The 15,387-nt window shown below is 40.2% G+C and overlaps 2 protein-coding genes across 2 annotated transcripts; both read right to left on the reverse strand.

Moving 5' to 3' along the window:
* Positions 1–606: 606 nt before the first annotated feature.
* LOC307040710 (ADP-ribosylation factor-like protein 8B) lies at positions 607–8,889 on the reverse strand. The gene is made up of 8 exons (XM_079683831.1): positions 8,765–8,889; positions 7,940–8,218; positions 6,197–6,277; positions 5,963–6,036; positions 5,087–5,180; positions 4,734–4,801; positions 2,352–2,422; positions 607–2,265 (listed from the first exon to the last, which is right to left on the reverse strand). Exons 2-8 carry the CDS (start codon positions 8,060–8,062, stop codon positions 2,216–2,218), a joined length of 561 nt encoding a protein of 186 aa, XP_079539957.1. The 5' UTR covers positions 8,063–8,218; positions 8,765–8,889; the 3' UTR covers positions 607–2,215.
* A 786-nt stretch (positions 8,890–9,675) lies between these two features.
* LOC307042124 (N-acylethanolamine-hydrolyzing acid amidase-like) lies at positions 9,676–14,461 on the reverse strand. The gene is made up of 11 exons (XM_079685852.1): positions 14,226–14,461; positions 13,554–13,718; positions 13,339–13,462; positions 13,086–13,176; positions 12,566–12,651; positions 12,314–12,486; positions 11,762–11,824; positions 11,624–11,690; positions 11,495–11,523; positions 10,152–10,221; positions 9,676–10,052 (listed from the first exon to the last, which is right to left on the reverse strand). The coding sequence occupies exons 1-11, from the start codon at positions 14,399–14,401 to the stop codon at positions 10,035–10,037; spliced, it is 1,062 nt and encodes a 353-aa protein (XP_079541978.1). The 5' UTR covers positions 14,402–14,461; the 3' UTR covers positions 9,676–10,034.
* Between the last annotated feature and the right edge of the window lie 926 nt (positions 14,462–15,387).

The following is a 15,387-nucleotide window of genomic DNA, read 5'->3' on the forward strand; positions in this document are numbered from 1 at the left end:
GTAAAGTATATGTAGCTACACAACAGAAGTTAAATGTTATCCATAGAAGACTACTGTAACAATAATTTCAGTCAAGGCCAAAACTAATCCATGTATTATCCAACATGTAAAAGGATTTTCCTAAATCTATTTATGTTACCAGCCTGGAAAACTCGTTTTTGAAAAGGTTTTAAAGGATCGTAGGAACCCTGACAATAGCTCCGGATTAAACAGCTATCCACAGACCACTTGTACAAAGTAAAGTTTGCATGTTGGAAATGATCAGGGGATTTGTAGTTGCATGTAGGCTGCCTGATGCAAACCTCCTTATGAAATGCATTGTGGGCAGCTACAGTAAGGTTTCAAATCAGAGTGTGATAACAGCTGGAAACTGAGCAGCTCAGCCATCTTTCATCACTCAGTTATATTCTCAATCTCTTTAATACTGAAACTTGCATCGACTAGATCTAAAAAAAAAGTCACTAAAAGAAAAAATGTTTATGATGCACCAAAAGAGAACTTCAGGTGAAGTTGCACAGTCCCATCCAAAGCGCTCTGCTTCCACCTAGTGGTGACTAACTAAAACAGTTCGCTTTACAAAAGAGAATCTGGATGTCACACTTTGAATTCCTTAAAAATAAAAACAAATTTATTAGCAATCATCACAGCGAAAGAATGCATGACATCTACAGGAGCATCTGTTGGAATAAAAATGCTAAATCTTATTTACAAAGTCTGCAATTGAATGTGAATTAAGTTCTGCACATGCAAATTGCAAATAGGGTATATTATTATAATAACACAGGTAACAAAGCTTTTCCACCCCGCCACCCAAATGTAGAACCCCTCACTGCTGCTGTGGTCCCAACTATACCATCACCAGACATAACAATGGGATATAATAGTGTCTGTAATGCATTTGTAGAAAGAATTACAGTGAAATGCAGGAGCGTTTGGGCCTGCATACAGCATCATGGCAGAAGGGATCCAGCAACACACACATTGATAAAAGATAAACTGGCCAAGCAAGGGCAGATAAGTATTTCTAAAATCATTGTCTTTTGTTCAAAGGAAACAACTTGCCAGGTTATACATCGCTTTTTGAGACAGCGTTGTCCTTTGGCGGCTAAGGCTTCTAATAAAGACATCAGGATTCAGAGGAGGGCGCTAAATGCTAAATGGCATCAAGCGTCCACCATCTTCTGTTCTCCGTAACACTGGCTTCCTGTTATCCAACCTGAACAAAATGGGGATAATGAAACAGATACCGGGCACACCCCGACAGATCAGACCATAAGAGTCAAACTCAAATCATTCAACAACCTGAGAACAGCAAGAAAACTTTTTCAAGCTACATAAAAAAACCATTCAATTACGCATGAACTAAAGCAAATGTAACATCTTCTCAATGACCTCATTCCGTATTTTACAGAACTGCCTTTTTCTCAAGACATAATAATGAGATCACAAAACGTAACGTGATTATCGCAGTGTGGCTTTAAGTGTAATCAAGGGGTTTATGCTGCGTCTGAAGCGAGTGTTTATTCATAATAGTGGGTTAGGAGTCGCATGGGGCAATTACTGTCTGATTGGATCACTCACTCAGCCGAAGGCACTTATAAAACTCTGATGACCTATTTTAGGATTTTTTTTTTTGCTTCAGACAAAAACAACACTTCTGTTCATCTTTAAGTTATGTGTAAACATTGACTGAAGTCACTTAATAAAATGGATACCAGCAAATAAAATGCAGGCTGCAGACAGTGGGAAGATTTCATTAAGAATTAAAAGGTAGGGATTAGCATAAACTAGCATCGTTATTTGGCAATTAACTGTTAAAAACAATAACAGTGTCATGTAAACACCAAATGTTGACAAAAGGATGTCTAGATGTGGGATTAAAGGAAGACCATCTGGGGAATACCACACTGTGACATCATGAGATTCTTGCAGAAGCTATATTAAAAAGCCAGACACAGCATGTCCATATAAGGCATGACGGGTACGAATAATCCACCTTCTCAGTACTGAAACAGCTTCTTAAATCTCCTGATATTCGGGTGGGGGTAGTGCTGTACAAGGGGGCTATGGTAGTGTACTGCGTGGTGCGGGGGCGTTGGTAGTGAGCAGAGCTGGATAACTTCACAGAGGCAGAGGAAGGGATGGCTGTCGAGGTCCCATGAGCATTAGGGGATGAGGCTGCAATGGGGCAATGGGGGGGGGGGGGTCTTCATCTTCAGCTTCTTCGAGTCTTTGAGTGTTGGATGAGCCACTGCAGCGTGATATCTGAAAAAAAAGGGAGATGGGGTGTTTAAAGAACGCAGCAGGGAAGTACAGATGTAGAATCATTTAAAGTCTGGTACGCTCCTTACCTATATTGTCTTTCTCTTTGCAGGAGACGGAGTAGCAGCAGATCTCCCGGTCCTGAATGGCAGAGAGGTTCCTGGAGAAGGAGAGGAGGAAACATGAAACCTCCGAGTACAAATGAGAGAGTCGTGTTAAAGCTGATTAATAAAATCCCAGCGATACAGATGATCCATTACTTCCATCAAAACATTATTCTTATGACAGCACTGGTCAGCACGGGCTAAAAGGGAATTCTTGTTCTTATATTAAAAATGAATGGGGAAATAACAGATAAGCTCAGCTAGTACATCTCTGTCTATTGTCACTGGTATATTTTTCACTCCTACATGCAGCTCATTGCTCCGGTGTATTCTAAAAACAGTTAACTACAGAAGAAAAAATATCTGCATTTGATGACTTTTTTGTTTGCACTGCAGATGGGCATGTTCATGAAATGTCACATAATCAATATTAGGGATGACACAAGAACCAATTCTTCAGTACTGAGTCGATGTTAATGATGCACCAAAAGAGAACTTCAGGTGAAATCCATAAATCTATAGTACCACAGTGCCCGTCAGTAGCTACATGACTGGAGCCTGAAGGTAGGGACACACCAAGCTGACACCAAAGAACTGACACAGACGGACCTCGAATGTTGCGTTGCGTTGCCTCGCCTCTCTGCGTTTTGGCCATGTGTCGCACTGGAACACACCGCAAAGACTTCAGTCGACGGCCAACTAGCACGTACAAACTGTGCATGCGTGAGTGGCAATAACGCTCCTTACCAGCAGGCGGCGGTAGTGTGTATTCGTCATTCAAAAGAGGCAACAACCCGAAGACAAACTGCTTGATACACCGAGAGAAGAACAGACTGCGTGATATAAACAAACAACAAATACCGTGTGCGTTCCATTTTCACTCTACAGCAAGAAGCTCACGGGGCTTTCCCGAACCTGTGTCGAGAGCTGGAGTTAAATGAAATCTCAGATTTGCCTTCATAATAGTTTGTTTGGGTCCCTCACTTCCGTTTCGCTTCTCATGCACTGATTCGCTAAGCTGAACAGCCAATCAGAGTGATTTATTTGACCGACTGCCTTTGGCCGATTGCCTACCGAGTCGACATGTTGAATCGGTGGGTTATCGGCCAAAAAGGTGTCGGCACGGCTGAAAAGACACGACTGTGCGGGACACACCAATCTGAGTAGGGCGACAGGACGCTCATCGTCGGCCTGATATCCATCGACGGCCAAAATCGGCTTGGTGTGTCCGGGGCTTATAAAAGGCCCGGACACACCAAGCCGATTTTGGCCGTTTTTGTTAGTCGGACGACAAAGCGTGCCCTGTCGCCCAAACTCAATTTGGTGTGTCCCGCACAGTCGGCCGTGACACGCCTTATTTGGCCTTTCATGGCCGATGCATCATGTTGAATCGTCCATGCGTCGGGTCGGGCAGTCGGGCCAAATAAATCACTCCGATTGGCTGTTCAGCTAGCGAATCAGTGCATGAGAAGCGAAACGGAAGTGAGGGACGTAAACAAACGCTTTAAGAAGGCACGAAGAATGTCTTCCGCAAGCAACACTCCAATGGCTGATAGCTCCAGTACCGAACGAGACATGTTTTCGATGGACGAGAGTGAAAGTGGAAAGCACACGCTATTTGTTGTTTGTTTATATCACGGAGTCTGTTCTTCTTCTCTGTCTTCCGGTTGTTGCCTGTTTTGAATGACGAATACACACTACCGCCGCCTGCTGGTAAGGAGAGTTATTGCCACTCACGCATGCCAGTTCGTACGTGCTACTTGGCCGTCGGCTAGAGTCTTTGCGGTGTGTTCGATTGCGACTGTTGGCCAAGAAGCGGGAGACGTGAGGCGACACAACAGTCGTGTTCCGTCGGGACGTGTTCTTTGGTGTCAGTTTGGTGCGTCAGGGCCTTAAGGCGTGATAGGAAATGTATTTGGGGCGCAGTAAACTCACAATTGAGACATCCGGGACGCACCTTATTTTCTCACTTATACCGATGTAGAATAGCTATTAGAAATGTAGCTATAACCCTTTAAATGATCTTACAAAAACCAGCAACCTAACAGTGATCAAGGAGTGAATTGTCTCCTTTTTTCACCATGGCACAAATCGGTATCAAACGTTGTTGACCGTCACTGGAATCTGTATTGACGATTAACATCCCTACCTTACTATGTTCTTAAAATAAATGAGTTGTATTTTGAACCCACGTTTTAAAATCTGGACTAATAAGCTGTTGCAATGATTGAAACTTATATTTGTAGGAGGACTATCTATATTTAGTGGTCCCAATAATCCCTCTGACACAGATTTGTAGTGCAATGGTTTTCGCCTTGACGTTTGTGTAGGATTATCCACAGAACACATTAGTCTTGAGTGACTCACATTTTTTCAATGAGCTGCTTCTCATCAAGTGCGTTCGGCAGGTCTCGTTTGTTGCCCAGTACTAGAATCTGAAAGAGGAAGAGAACAAGAGAGAAAGGGCTGATCAATATCCAGCACAGCTATGAATCAGCATTATCTCAGTGTGAGCAGACAGTTTAAAGGTTTTCTTTCCACCATGTGTTTCACCAATCACAGAATCCTCACTGTGCGCAAATTACCACTTAGTGTGTCATCAGGGCTGAGTCACTACAATCCATGTATTGCATCATTACCAATTAGGGGTTTGATTCCTGAGTTACTCGAGCCTCTGAAATCAAGTAGAATCTATAAGGTCACGACAAGTGTCCACTTACAGGAATTCCTTGTAGCTGTGGTTTCTCTAAAAGGTTGTGCAGTTCGTTTCTGGAAGCTTCTACCTTCTCTCGGTCTGCTGCGTCCACCATGTAACTGCAAGAGGGAAAGAAACTACTTAAAGAGAGTTTGGTCAAAACTAAAATAGCTGATTTACTCAATCAAAAATGTAAATTCTTACAACATTTATTTGTACACAATAGAGTGGTGCAGATATATGACGTATTTGTATAGACCGTGAAGTTAGCATTACATGTGCTCCCACAAGTAAAAGCAATGATTTTGAAATATTGTGTAAAAACCAGGTAAAAACTAAGATCTGTGACGACATACATTCAAGATAGTGAACAGGTTTTGTTCAGCAGGATAATCTTCATGTATTAACACCACTTTTATAATAGTCCAAGCTTGAATGAAATATGACTTTGCATTCGCGCCGCTAAGCTAATGGCGGCTAATTTGATCTAAAGTAGTCTCTTCGCTGTTTTTAAGACACATATAAGCTTCAGAAGTTACCCAGTGGGGTGTTTAGTAACATTTGTATGTCTAAAAAAAACCTGAAATCTCCTTGGCTTGTGTTAACCACAGACCTTAGTCCAGGCATCAAACCAAAAACTCATTCAAAAACATTGACTTTGAGACGAGGGAACCAGGAAGTGCTGAAATACTCATTTCTGGGTTTAGGACTCATCCCAGCACCACTCTATCATATGGGGAGAGACCAAGCCCAATGTCACCATATACAAATAATAATTGTTTCTCATCGGATGTACAATTTCAGTTCAGTTTTTCAGAATACCAGTAAGTTCAGGAAGCCAAACAGAATGTGTGCGGTCCCAAAGGCCACCTGCTGTACTTTGTAGTGTCCACAAACTTACACAATAGCATTGACTCCTCTACAGTAGCGCTCCCACATGCTTCTGAAGCGAGGCTGGCCCCCTATGTCCCATATCTGGGGGGAAAACAACACACAGTCAGAGATACTGTCAGAAGACCAAGGACTCTGCAACATTTGTTTCATATATGAACCAGTCATTATGTTCCAGGGTCCAAAGCATAGAGCTCTACACTGTAACATAGGAATTCAGCTGGACGTGTGCTCGTTGGCCTACCTTTATCGTCACATTGCCTTTAGTGACCTTCCGCATGTTGAAACCGACTGTGGGAATCATGTCTTCGCTGAACTGCCCTGACTGCAGAAAGAAAATGAAAGAGAAAGTTCTGGTTAGTGAATACTGCAACTCGCAACTGAAATGCTTCGTGTTGAAATGGTATTACAATAACTAATGTCCACCAAATGAGTCTCTTTTCAGCCTTAGTGCTTTTTAATGTCAACCATCTCTGCATCAACAAATAAAAACACATGCCAGTATGCTTTAAGCTTAAGAGAGTCACATGAAAAGCCTAGCGAATTCTTTAACAGGAAATCATTTGATTACACGGGTCATTTTTAGCTGCTTGATATTTCAACACTTGGTCCTGAACTCCATGAGTCATGATAAGATGATGGCATTTTGATCCGCATACAAGCTTCCTGTAACCATCCAGTGCTTTGTTAATGCCATAAACTAGCATTATCCTGAAACCCAACTCTAAGTCTGATACATATAGAAATTCAAATATCCCAGATGACTTCTATAGCCTTGTTTGCATGGCTGATATCGAGTCTGGGCCTAGTCCAACAGTCTTAAAAGTAAAGTAGAAGTTAGCTTTGTTTAAAGCTGATCTCAGATCACCTGACATGACCACAAAGGACCCAGAACAAGTTTGTATTCTTGAGAGGAATCCAGGAAAAGGGAGCCTATTACAGCACTGAGGCCTACAACATGACTTTCCAATAATACAGTGTGGTCTATCACCAAGAAACCGACAAGCAACACAACCTTTACCCCAAAACCACCCATGACTAAACAAGTATTACAGTATCAACAAGTTTCACAGTGCCAGCTATGACATGTGCTAGTTGGTGGACTCAACAACAGAGGCATATTTTAAAAGGGAGGAGGTATAAACAGGTTCTTTAGGCTTAGCATTCAATAGCATATTCCACACACATCTAGCTATTTACTCCGCTACATGTATTTAATTCCTTTATTTACTTTGCAGATTCACATTAATAATGTGAAATATGATGCATTCAATTGTTCTCACAGCTGGTAAAGGTGCAGCTGGTTTGAATGACTTTGTATACTGCAGGGTAGCTTGTGAATTTACTCCAGATGGAACTGAAGTCTGATTTAAGGGTTGATTATATTTCACATTATTAATCCAAATCTGAAAAGTAACTAAAGATATTAAATAAATGCAGTGGAGTAAAAAAGTACACAATTTACCTCTGAATTTTAGTGGGGTACAAGTAGCAAAACATTGAAATACTCAAGTACATTACAAGTACCTCAACATTTTTACCCAAGTTCAGTACTTGAGTAAAAATTGACTTAGTTACTTTTCACCACAGCTAGCCATTTACCTAAATCTATAATGATATAGATAGCTTGCCACATGCAGACCTCATCCACTTTAATTAACCCTACCTAACATAAGATTACTAGACCAGTCTGTTTCCATGTTAACTGGTTGATTGTTGTCATATCACTGATGTTGACACACCGGCGGCTATTACAGAGCACCTCGATCACATGACCGCTTCATACTTGTATGCGCAGTCATACCAACAACTCCGTCAATCTAACCAAAACAACTATTAAGCCAAAACATAACCATATGATAATTATATGTTAAAGACACAAACACTACTTAGTAATGCAGTCATGCACTTTTTGAACATTTGAACACATTTAAAGACAACTTCTCCCAGGTAAGGTGCTAGTCTGGGCCCACACCGACAGTCTTACCGCTATCACGTTGACGAAGGTAGTTTTCCCGGAGTACTGAAGTCCCACGAGCGTGAGCTCCATTTCCTCTTTCCAGAAGATCGCGCGGAACCAGTCCAGGAGCCTGTTTATCATAGCCAGCATGTTGGTTTCTCACGGTATTAGTCGCAGTGACCGTCTGGATGTGAAATTGGCTAGCAGTGCACACAGGAAGTAGCTGCTGCTGCTTTGTCATGTCATGTGATCCAAGTGTTGCTGAGGAGTGCACGGAGCTCACGGGAGCGCGCAATGAAAGCGGAACTATTTTTTAGACAAACCAGACAAACCAGTGTTGGAAGAAGTACTCGGATAATACAAGTAGAAATACTAAGGTATAAAATGAATCTGTTGCAAATAAAAGTCATGCATTCAACATTTTACAGTGAAAGTACAAAAGTATTAGCATGATAAACATACTTAGTCCCAAAAGTAAAAGCCCATTTGAGATTCTGGTATTTTTAATTACCTAATTATTACTATTGAAGCACAAATGTCGTTAACACCGCTGGTAAAAGTAGTGCTGGATTTTTGAAACCTATAATTAGTTTATTTATATTTTGCATTAGTTAGTAATCTAAATCTGTAAAGTAGCTAGTCACCAATGTTATCTAACAAATGTAGAGTAAACATTACAATATTCCAAAATGCAGTTGAGTAAAAGCATAAATTACCGTAAATGGAAATATTTAAGTACTCCCAAATTGAAACTAAAGTACAGTACTTGAGTAAATGTACTTCAGTAAATTACACACTGACAATAACTTGAACTTTGTGAGGACAAGTGTGTGTTTTTAGACCGTCACTGACCTTCTCTGTTGGATTACTCAGGATTCTGCTCACATCTTCAAGTTCCTCATTTAATATCAGCAAACATTCAACTTAAAACAGACTCACGTTTCAACACTGATGTGTCTCCATCTCTAAAGACAAACGGTAACCACATATATAGGCAACATAGAACAGGTGATCAGTTTTTATTGGATAAATGGTTGAGCAGGATTTTAAATCTATTGGATAATGGATCCAAAGGGGGGAGCTGCCAATGTCAAGTGCCCTCCAATCAGAGCTGGAGAAAGTATTGAGATTATTTATCTTCGTAACATTTCTAATTCCCTACTCTAAGCACACTTACGGATAATGGTCCTTCATTAAAGCTTGTTGGCTAATGTATGCCTTTGTATAATCCGGGAAATGTATTTGTTTTGTAAAAAAAACTGTGAGAATTGTCTGGAGTTCAAGGAGGCATCTTTAAAATGCTTGTGTGTCCAATATAACAAAACAAAAGTTAAGAAAACAATTGATGAGTTAACTGAAAGAAAAGAAAGGTCAGTTGACTCTTATATATTACCTCCAAATATGACAGGAATATTATCAATGTATCTTTTCAACTCAAACTCAATAAGGGACAACATAATGCACCCGTTGATCATCCTCTTTTGTTTACCTTTTTATGATTTGCAGTTTAAATTATTTTTAAACCACTGTCATTTTTATCCTGAGCCAAACACTACACAAAAGTCTAAACGATAAGCTTTTAAGAGGCCCCAATATACTTTTGGGGGTTTTCCCTTTCCTGTAGTGTGTTGTGTTTTCATGCATGTAAATGGTCTGCAAAGGCTGAAATCCCAAAGTTCCCTCAACACACAAATCGGTGTATGATCTGAACGATTTAAACAAAGAGACAAATATGAACTATGATGGACCAAGAAAAACTCACACAAGGCTAGAGTAGTGGTTTATTTGAAAGGCACAAATCAAAAGAGGCACAGTTATCATGGAACCGGAAAGCACCATGGTCCAGGCACAAGGGCTTTTCCATCGTTGTTTATTTAACTCGTGCTAAAGTGTCACCGTGGCTATCTTCAAGTGATCACAATCACTAAAGTGTTCTTAAACTTTACATATAAATCGCAGCGACATATATATAGATATGAGGTTCTTTCACATTTGTTATTTTATTAAGCAGCGTTAACAAATTAAAAGTGGTTAAAAAAGATTTTAGAATCATCACATGATCATTCTTTCGATTTAATCTGCATATAACCATGATGTGGAGTTTAGACAGCGAGGCTCACAGTCAGGTGGGGGGGCAGCCCTTGAAAGAGAGTGAGAAAGAGTAATTATGAGTGACATATCACCCGTGCATTGCTTATTATTATTATTATTATATATTATAAGTAACACATGTAATTACCTGTGGTCTGACGAGTGTATTGTACTTCTCGGGGGCTGCTGCACTCATTATAGTCGTGTAGACAGTAATTCTGGGGGTACAATCAAACACAGTGCATGAATTATAAAAACAAACTGTGTAAAAGATCATTCAAAAATGAACAATAAATAATAATGTATGTAATCAAACTAAGAGTTGCACGATTTGAGGAAGATCTGCAGAAAACTGTTTAATAATAAAGAGAGATAACAATATTACTGTTCATAAATTAACTTTTTTTAAAGTTCTTAAACATTGAATATACTTCTAAATTGCAACAAATTGCTTTTTGAATAAAAAAATATTGTAAAAAAGTTTTTTCACTTAAAAATATTCGACGACACAATCAAACACAATGCAAGAAAATGTAAAAACAAGCTGTGTGAACGATTCTTTAAAAATAAAACTATAAATAATACCATATGTAATAAAAATTAGGGCTGCACAATATTCGGAAAATGTGTAATTCCTATTCATGAAAAGCAAAAACATTACTTTCCGTAAGAGAAAAGTGTTCGCCATTCTGCGTTTGCCCTGCTTAAAAATGCAGCTAAATAACAGCAAAAAGTAAAAAATAATCACAATAATGACGATAACAATTTGAACAAATCAAATCTTTATCTACCAATGAAAAAAAAGGATAATCGTTACATAATAAAGTACCTTTTTTTGTGATACTGATCTTTTAACTGTTGCAAACAAATGATGGATTGCAATACGGTACTGTAAATAGTGCAATTTAGCCTTTTCATTTAAATGTAACTATTACTGTTCCATATGCTACTTCCTATTTGCTGAAGCATGTCAAACAAAGGCCTATTGACATTATTGCTGAGATGGGCTGAAGGGGGCTGGTATGCACACAGCTGGCCCTCTCAGCAGCAGTCATGTGATTCCTTGAGACAGTGGCCGTTTCTCAATCTCGAGGAAACTGGCTTCCAAGCCAATATTTCAAGGACGCTACGTCATCGAGTGCCGCCGAAGGACTGTTCCAATCTCCAGCATACTTGGAAGTCCACAGAGGCCGCGTCCTTGGTTTGGGGGTAATTTCGAGGCTGCACGTGGGTAGACTTCGCGTCCTTAAAATCCCCACAATGCTTTGCGCACGGACCAATTTCCCCAAATCTGTGGCGGAAAATGTAAGGCGGGGCCACTCATATGACGCACACCTGCACACTTGCTAGCCTGTTCCACTCTTTGTTTTCCGAATGCCAGGAAGGATTCTTGCCTCGCTTCTGAAGCAAGTGACTCGGAAGACATGTGCTACCAAGCAAGCATCCTCGCGATTGAGAAACGGCTAGAGAGAAGGAACAGGATCTCCTTACCCATTACACACAGGATACATCGACAGCACCTGGAGAACAATACTCTGTTAGAAATCCATACATTGGGTTCAATCTGTGAGTAGCACGCGTACTTCAGCCTCAAATATTGATTTATTTGTCCATGCTTGCCTGATAAAGTGTCTCCATGTTGATGTGATCTTGACCAGTAGCATTTAGTGCTTTCTTGGCAGCGTCCCTACAAAAATGACAACAGCAGATTAGATACGGTTACAGCAACAATATTGTGAATCATGCGAGATGACTCACCTCCGATGATCCCTGGCTGGAGGAGGAAGCCAGTGGTCAAAGTTCGTCTCCACTCTGTACCATCTGAAACAGGAACAAGACATTTTATTATTCAGGCACACACCACATGCACACCACAACTTCCTTTAGTGAAGTTATCAATTCATTGGCTTCAATCCAAAACGACATACAGTAGGTGCAGTACACCATAAAGATACGAACTTAGAAAAATGCAGATGTGTTTACTTCAAATAAGCAAAACAATCGTAAGTGCTGGTGCATTAGTTTCGAACGGGCTAAACTCGTGAAATGCTAATTATTAGTTTTTATTATTTAATGGCTAAGGTACAGGTGGTTTTTCTGACAAAATATATTTATCTTTTCTGATGTCCTGATATGGATAGTGAGCTTGTTTCACCCTTTTGGAGCCAGGATGGCCTCTATACGAATGCACTGTTTGACATTCAGTGTCCTTTATCAACTCCTGATTGGTTTCAAGTGTTTGAGTAAAGGAAGGACATTAGGATGGACCTTAATGTACCAGACTCTCCTCAGATCCTTTATTTTGCCTACCCTCCATCGATGGGAGTCAGCGGCCAGATATCAGCGGGGCCGGTTCGGTCCCTGGTGATGACGGCTCCCTCCCCAGCTCGCACCCCTCCCACGATGTAGTACACCCCGGTGATGATGGGAATCTTGGCGAGACGCATCACGGCATCCTGAAAGTCCTCTGCTTCCTCCAGCGTCTGTAGGCGACACAGCCGCTCAGTTTCACTTCCTCGTACAGTAAACTTCCTCTTCACGCTGACTTTCATACACACTCACCTCGCGTACCAGCCAGCTGACCGGGGTGCGCCGAAGGAGGAAAGCAGAAACCACATTCTTCCACCAGTTCCACCAGTGGTCACTGCCTGGTGAGCACAAACACACAGACATGAACACACAGAGACAATAAAGTCTGAATGTTGCACTATTTCTGGACACAACTGCTAAAATTAAGTGTGGTCTGAATTGCTGCAATGATCCATCAACATTTATAAAATAATCAGTAATAACTATTGTAATGATCAATGAAGTTATTTTTCATGCATCAAAACTATGCCAATTTCATGCTTTTTCTGTTATATATCATAATAAACGTAATATTCCTGGGTTTTGGACAACAAGAAAAAACATCTGCATATATCACCTTGGACGTAAAAAAAAACTTGGATGGAATTGTTTTCTCTATTTTCTGATATTTGATAGACTAAAGAATTAGCCAAAATCAATTCATCTAAGAAATCTGATAGGAAGATTAAATTGAAAGTAAAATAATCGTTGGTTGGAGCCCTAATGGTGTTACCTCGTTGGTCACCAGAGACTGTAAACTTGTTAGGACTCTGTCCCGTCCACAGGCCAACGTAGCCAGCAAATGAAGTTCCACGGTACGCCACCTGTTTGATTGTGAATAAAACGACATATCAGTATCCATCGCCACATCGTTAAGGACTTTTATTCAGTTTGAATGTATTTCCTGATGAATGATTCTCAGCCATTTCTGAGGTATAGCTTGAGGAGGCACTAGAGTTCTTAAATGCTAGGAAGACATACTGTACCTTTCCGTTCTTGAGGAAAATGACGTCCATAGTGAGGTTCCTCAGAACATCATGTGGATAGTCAAGGTTCCTGCCGTGGTACACAGTCCCATTTGTGTCCTGAGCCACGATGCTAGTGCAAAATCTAAAGAAATGCATAAAGCTTGTTGAGAAATTACCTGACGGCAGACATTGTCTATAATAAATGTGTCATTATGAATTGAAGTCATACATACGCAGATATTTCATAGGCGAAGTTGAGAATGATGACGTCTGAGATGCTGCCCCCCATGTGAGCGGCCATGCCTCTGATCTCCCCCGCGTAAGGCTGAGGAACGTACTTCTCCAGGGCCATCACGATCGGGGTGACTGCCTCATGCACCCATTTAGGAACCGTAGTGCTGCAACAAAGAACAAGAAAGCCTGTCTGTGTTAGCACTGAGACTGGAAATACACAATAACACAGTAACCATTAAGTAAAAAGCATGATAATAATAAAAGCAATTTAGGCTAATGTATTTAGACTTTAAAAAAGCAAGGTTAAGGCCATAGGTAGGCTATGTTGGCATTATAACGCAACTATTTGTATGCAACTTATTTATAATAAAACAATTAAGCCTCCTTTTTGTGTACCTCCACTGATAATGTGACGTTAATAGAAAGTGAATCCATGCATTTTGTGGCTCTTTAGTTACAAAAAAAAAAAGTATAATTTGATGCTAAAAATACTATTATTACCAAGCCTGTTTATGAACAACAACTGAAAAACATTACCTATACTCACTATTCATGACTGTGTGCTGCAACACCTGGTAATAAGTACTTTCTAGAAATAAAACTTCTAATATACTTTTGATAATATATTACACAACAAGCCATGCAAAAAAAGGAAGGTCTTGAAAACTTACTCAATAACTTCCGCGGCGGCTTTCTTCAAGTACTCTACGTCGAAGGCTTTGGCGATAGGAGCCCACCGCAGCTCAGGGTCTTCGTCCAGGCTGATGTACACGGTGACCGGGCTGAACTCCCCCCGGCAGGAGGCGAGGAGTCCGAGCAGCAACAGCCCCGCAGCCCGGAGCTTCATGACGTGCTAGCCTACTGAGTACTGATATACCACTGGGTTACAGCCAAGACTGTAAAGTTTACTGCAGCCGAGAACCAGAGGGGCACTTCCGGCACGAGGTTTTCAAAATTAAAGCGCAGTTAACGCGCAGGTAAGGAACAAGAACGAGACTTCCCATCGGAGGGTTTCAGAAAAAAAGCTGATCAATTTGTAGTCTACAGAGGGGAATTGCATGTAGCAGGCTCGAAAAAGAAGGATGTTTCGATCAGTCATATTTATTATCGTTAATTACACATTTAAGATTTTAATTTAGATGTAATCTATTTTACATTATATTTTTTATCTATGCTATATAGACTACACTATTTGTATGTATCCACTGGTAACTGTATTCTATGTGATATCAATTTTCTGTGACTATTTTACAATTCTCTGCTGTGAAGCACTTTGGACTGCAATTCTTGTATGAAAGGTGCTATACAAATAAAGCATATTATTGTTGTTATTATTATAAAAGCTCATGATCAGGTCATACTCCTACAGTTCACACAAAAGTGTAGCTTCTGTGAGCAATGGATTTTACTGTATTACAGGCTTAAGGAATTAGCAGTTGAGGAAAATGCTGGTGCAATGCCTTGGATACTGTATAATGTCGTTTTTGTATTTAATAAATTAAACTGCACGGATATACTCACCTTTCTTTATCCAACATACATATTGGTACCAATTTGTAATTCATTTATTAAATTAGGTTGTGAACACTTTACAAATCATTAATAAGCTTTTACAAGACATGAGATAAACAGGGCAACTGTGACCGGTTGCTTGCCAAATAGTGAGCCCACATTTATCTGTACTGCTAAATCTTATATGGCTACACTTTCACTGTTATATTAGTTGATCACTATTATTAATGCATTACCATGTGAGCAGTAGTGTTGGTCAAAGAGAAGTTAATTTACCTGCTGGGTAGTTAAGGCTATAACAATGAGTTATAACAAACAGTT

This window comes from Notothenia rossii, assembly GCF_949606895.1.
Source record: "Notothenia rossii genome assembly, chromosome: 5".
NCBI lineage: Eukaryota > Metazoa > Chordata > Actinopteri > Perciformes > Nototheniidae > Notothenia > Notothenia rossii.

Bases quoted from the DNA above. Each gene is read 5' to 3' on its own strand.
- LOC307040710 (XM_079683831.1), bottom strand. From the start codon at position 8,062: ATGCTGGCTATGATAAACAGGCTCCTGGACTGGTTCCGCGCGATCTTC. The intron at 5,181-5,962 runs GTAAGTTTGTGG...TCCCTCTTGCAG, and splicing joins AGAGGAGTCAATGCTATTGT to TTACATGGTGGACGCAGCAG. The intron at 2,266-2,351 runs GTAAGGAGCGTA...CTTTTTTTTCAG, and splicing joins CAAAGAGAAAGACAATATAG to ATATCACGCTGCAGTGGCTC.
- LOC307042124 (XM_079685852.1), bottom strand. From the start codon at position 14,401: ATGAAGCTCCGGGCTGCGGGGCTGTTGCTGCTCGGACTCCTCGCCTCC. The intron at 13,719-14,225 runs GTAAGTTTTCAA...TCTTTGTTGCAG, and splicing joins GCCGCCGCGGAAGTTATTGA to CACTACGGTTCCTAAATGGG. The intron at 12,487-12,565 runs GTGAGTGTGTAT...TGTCGCCTACAG, and splicing joins TCAGCTGGCTGGTACGCGAG to ACGCTGGAGGAAGCAGAGGA.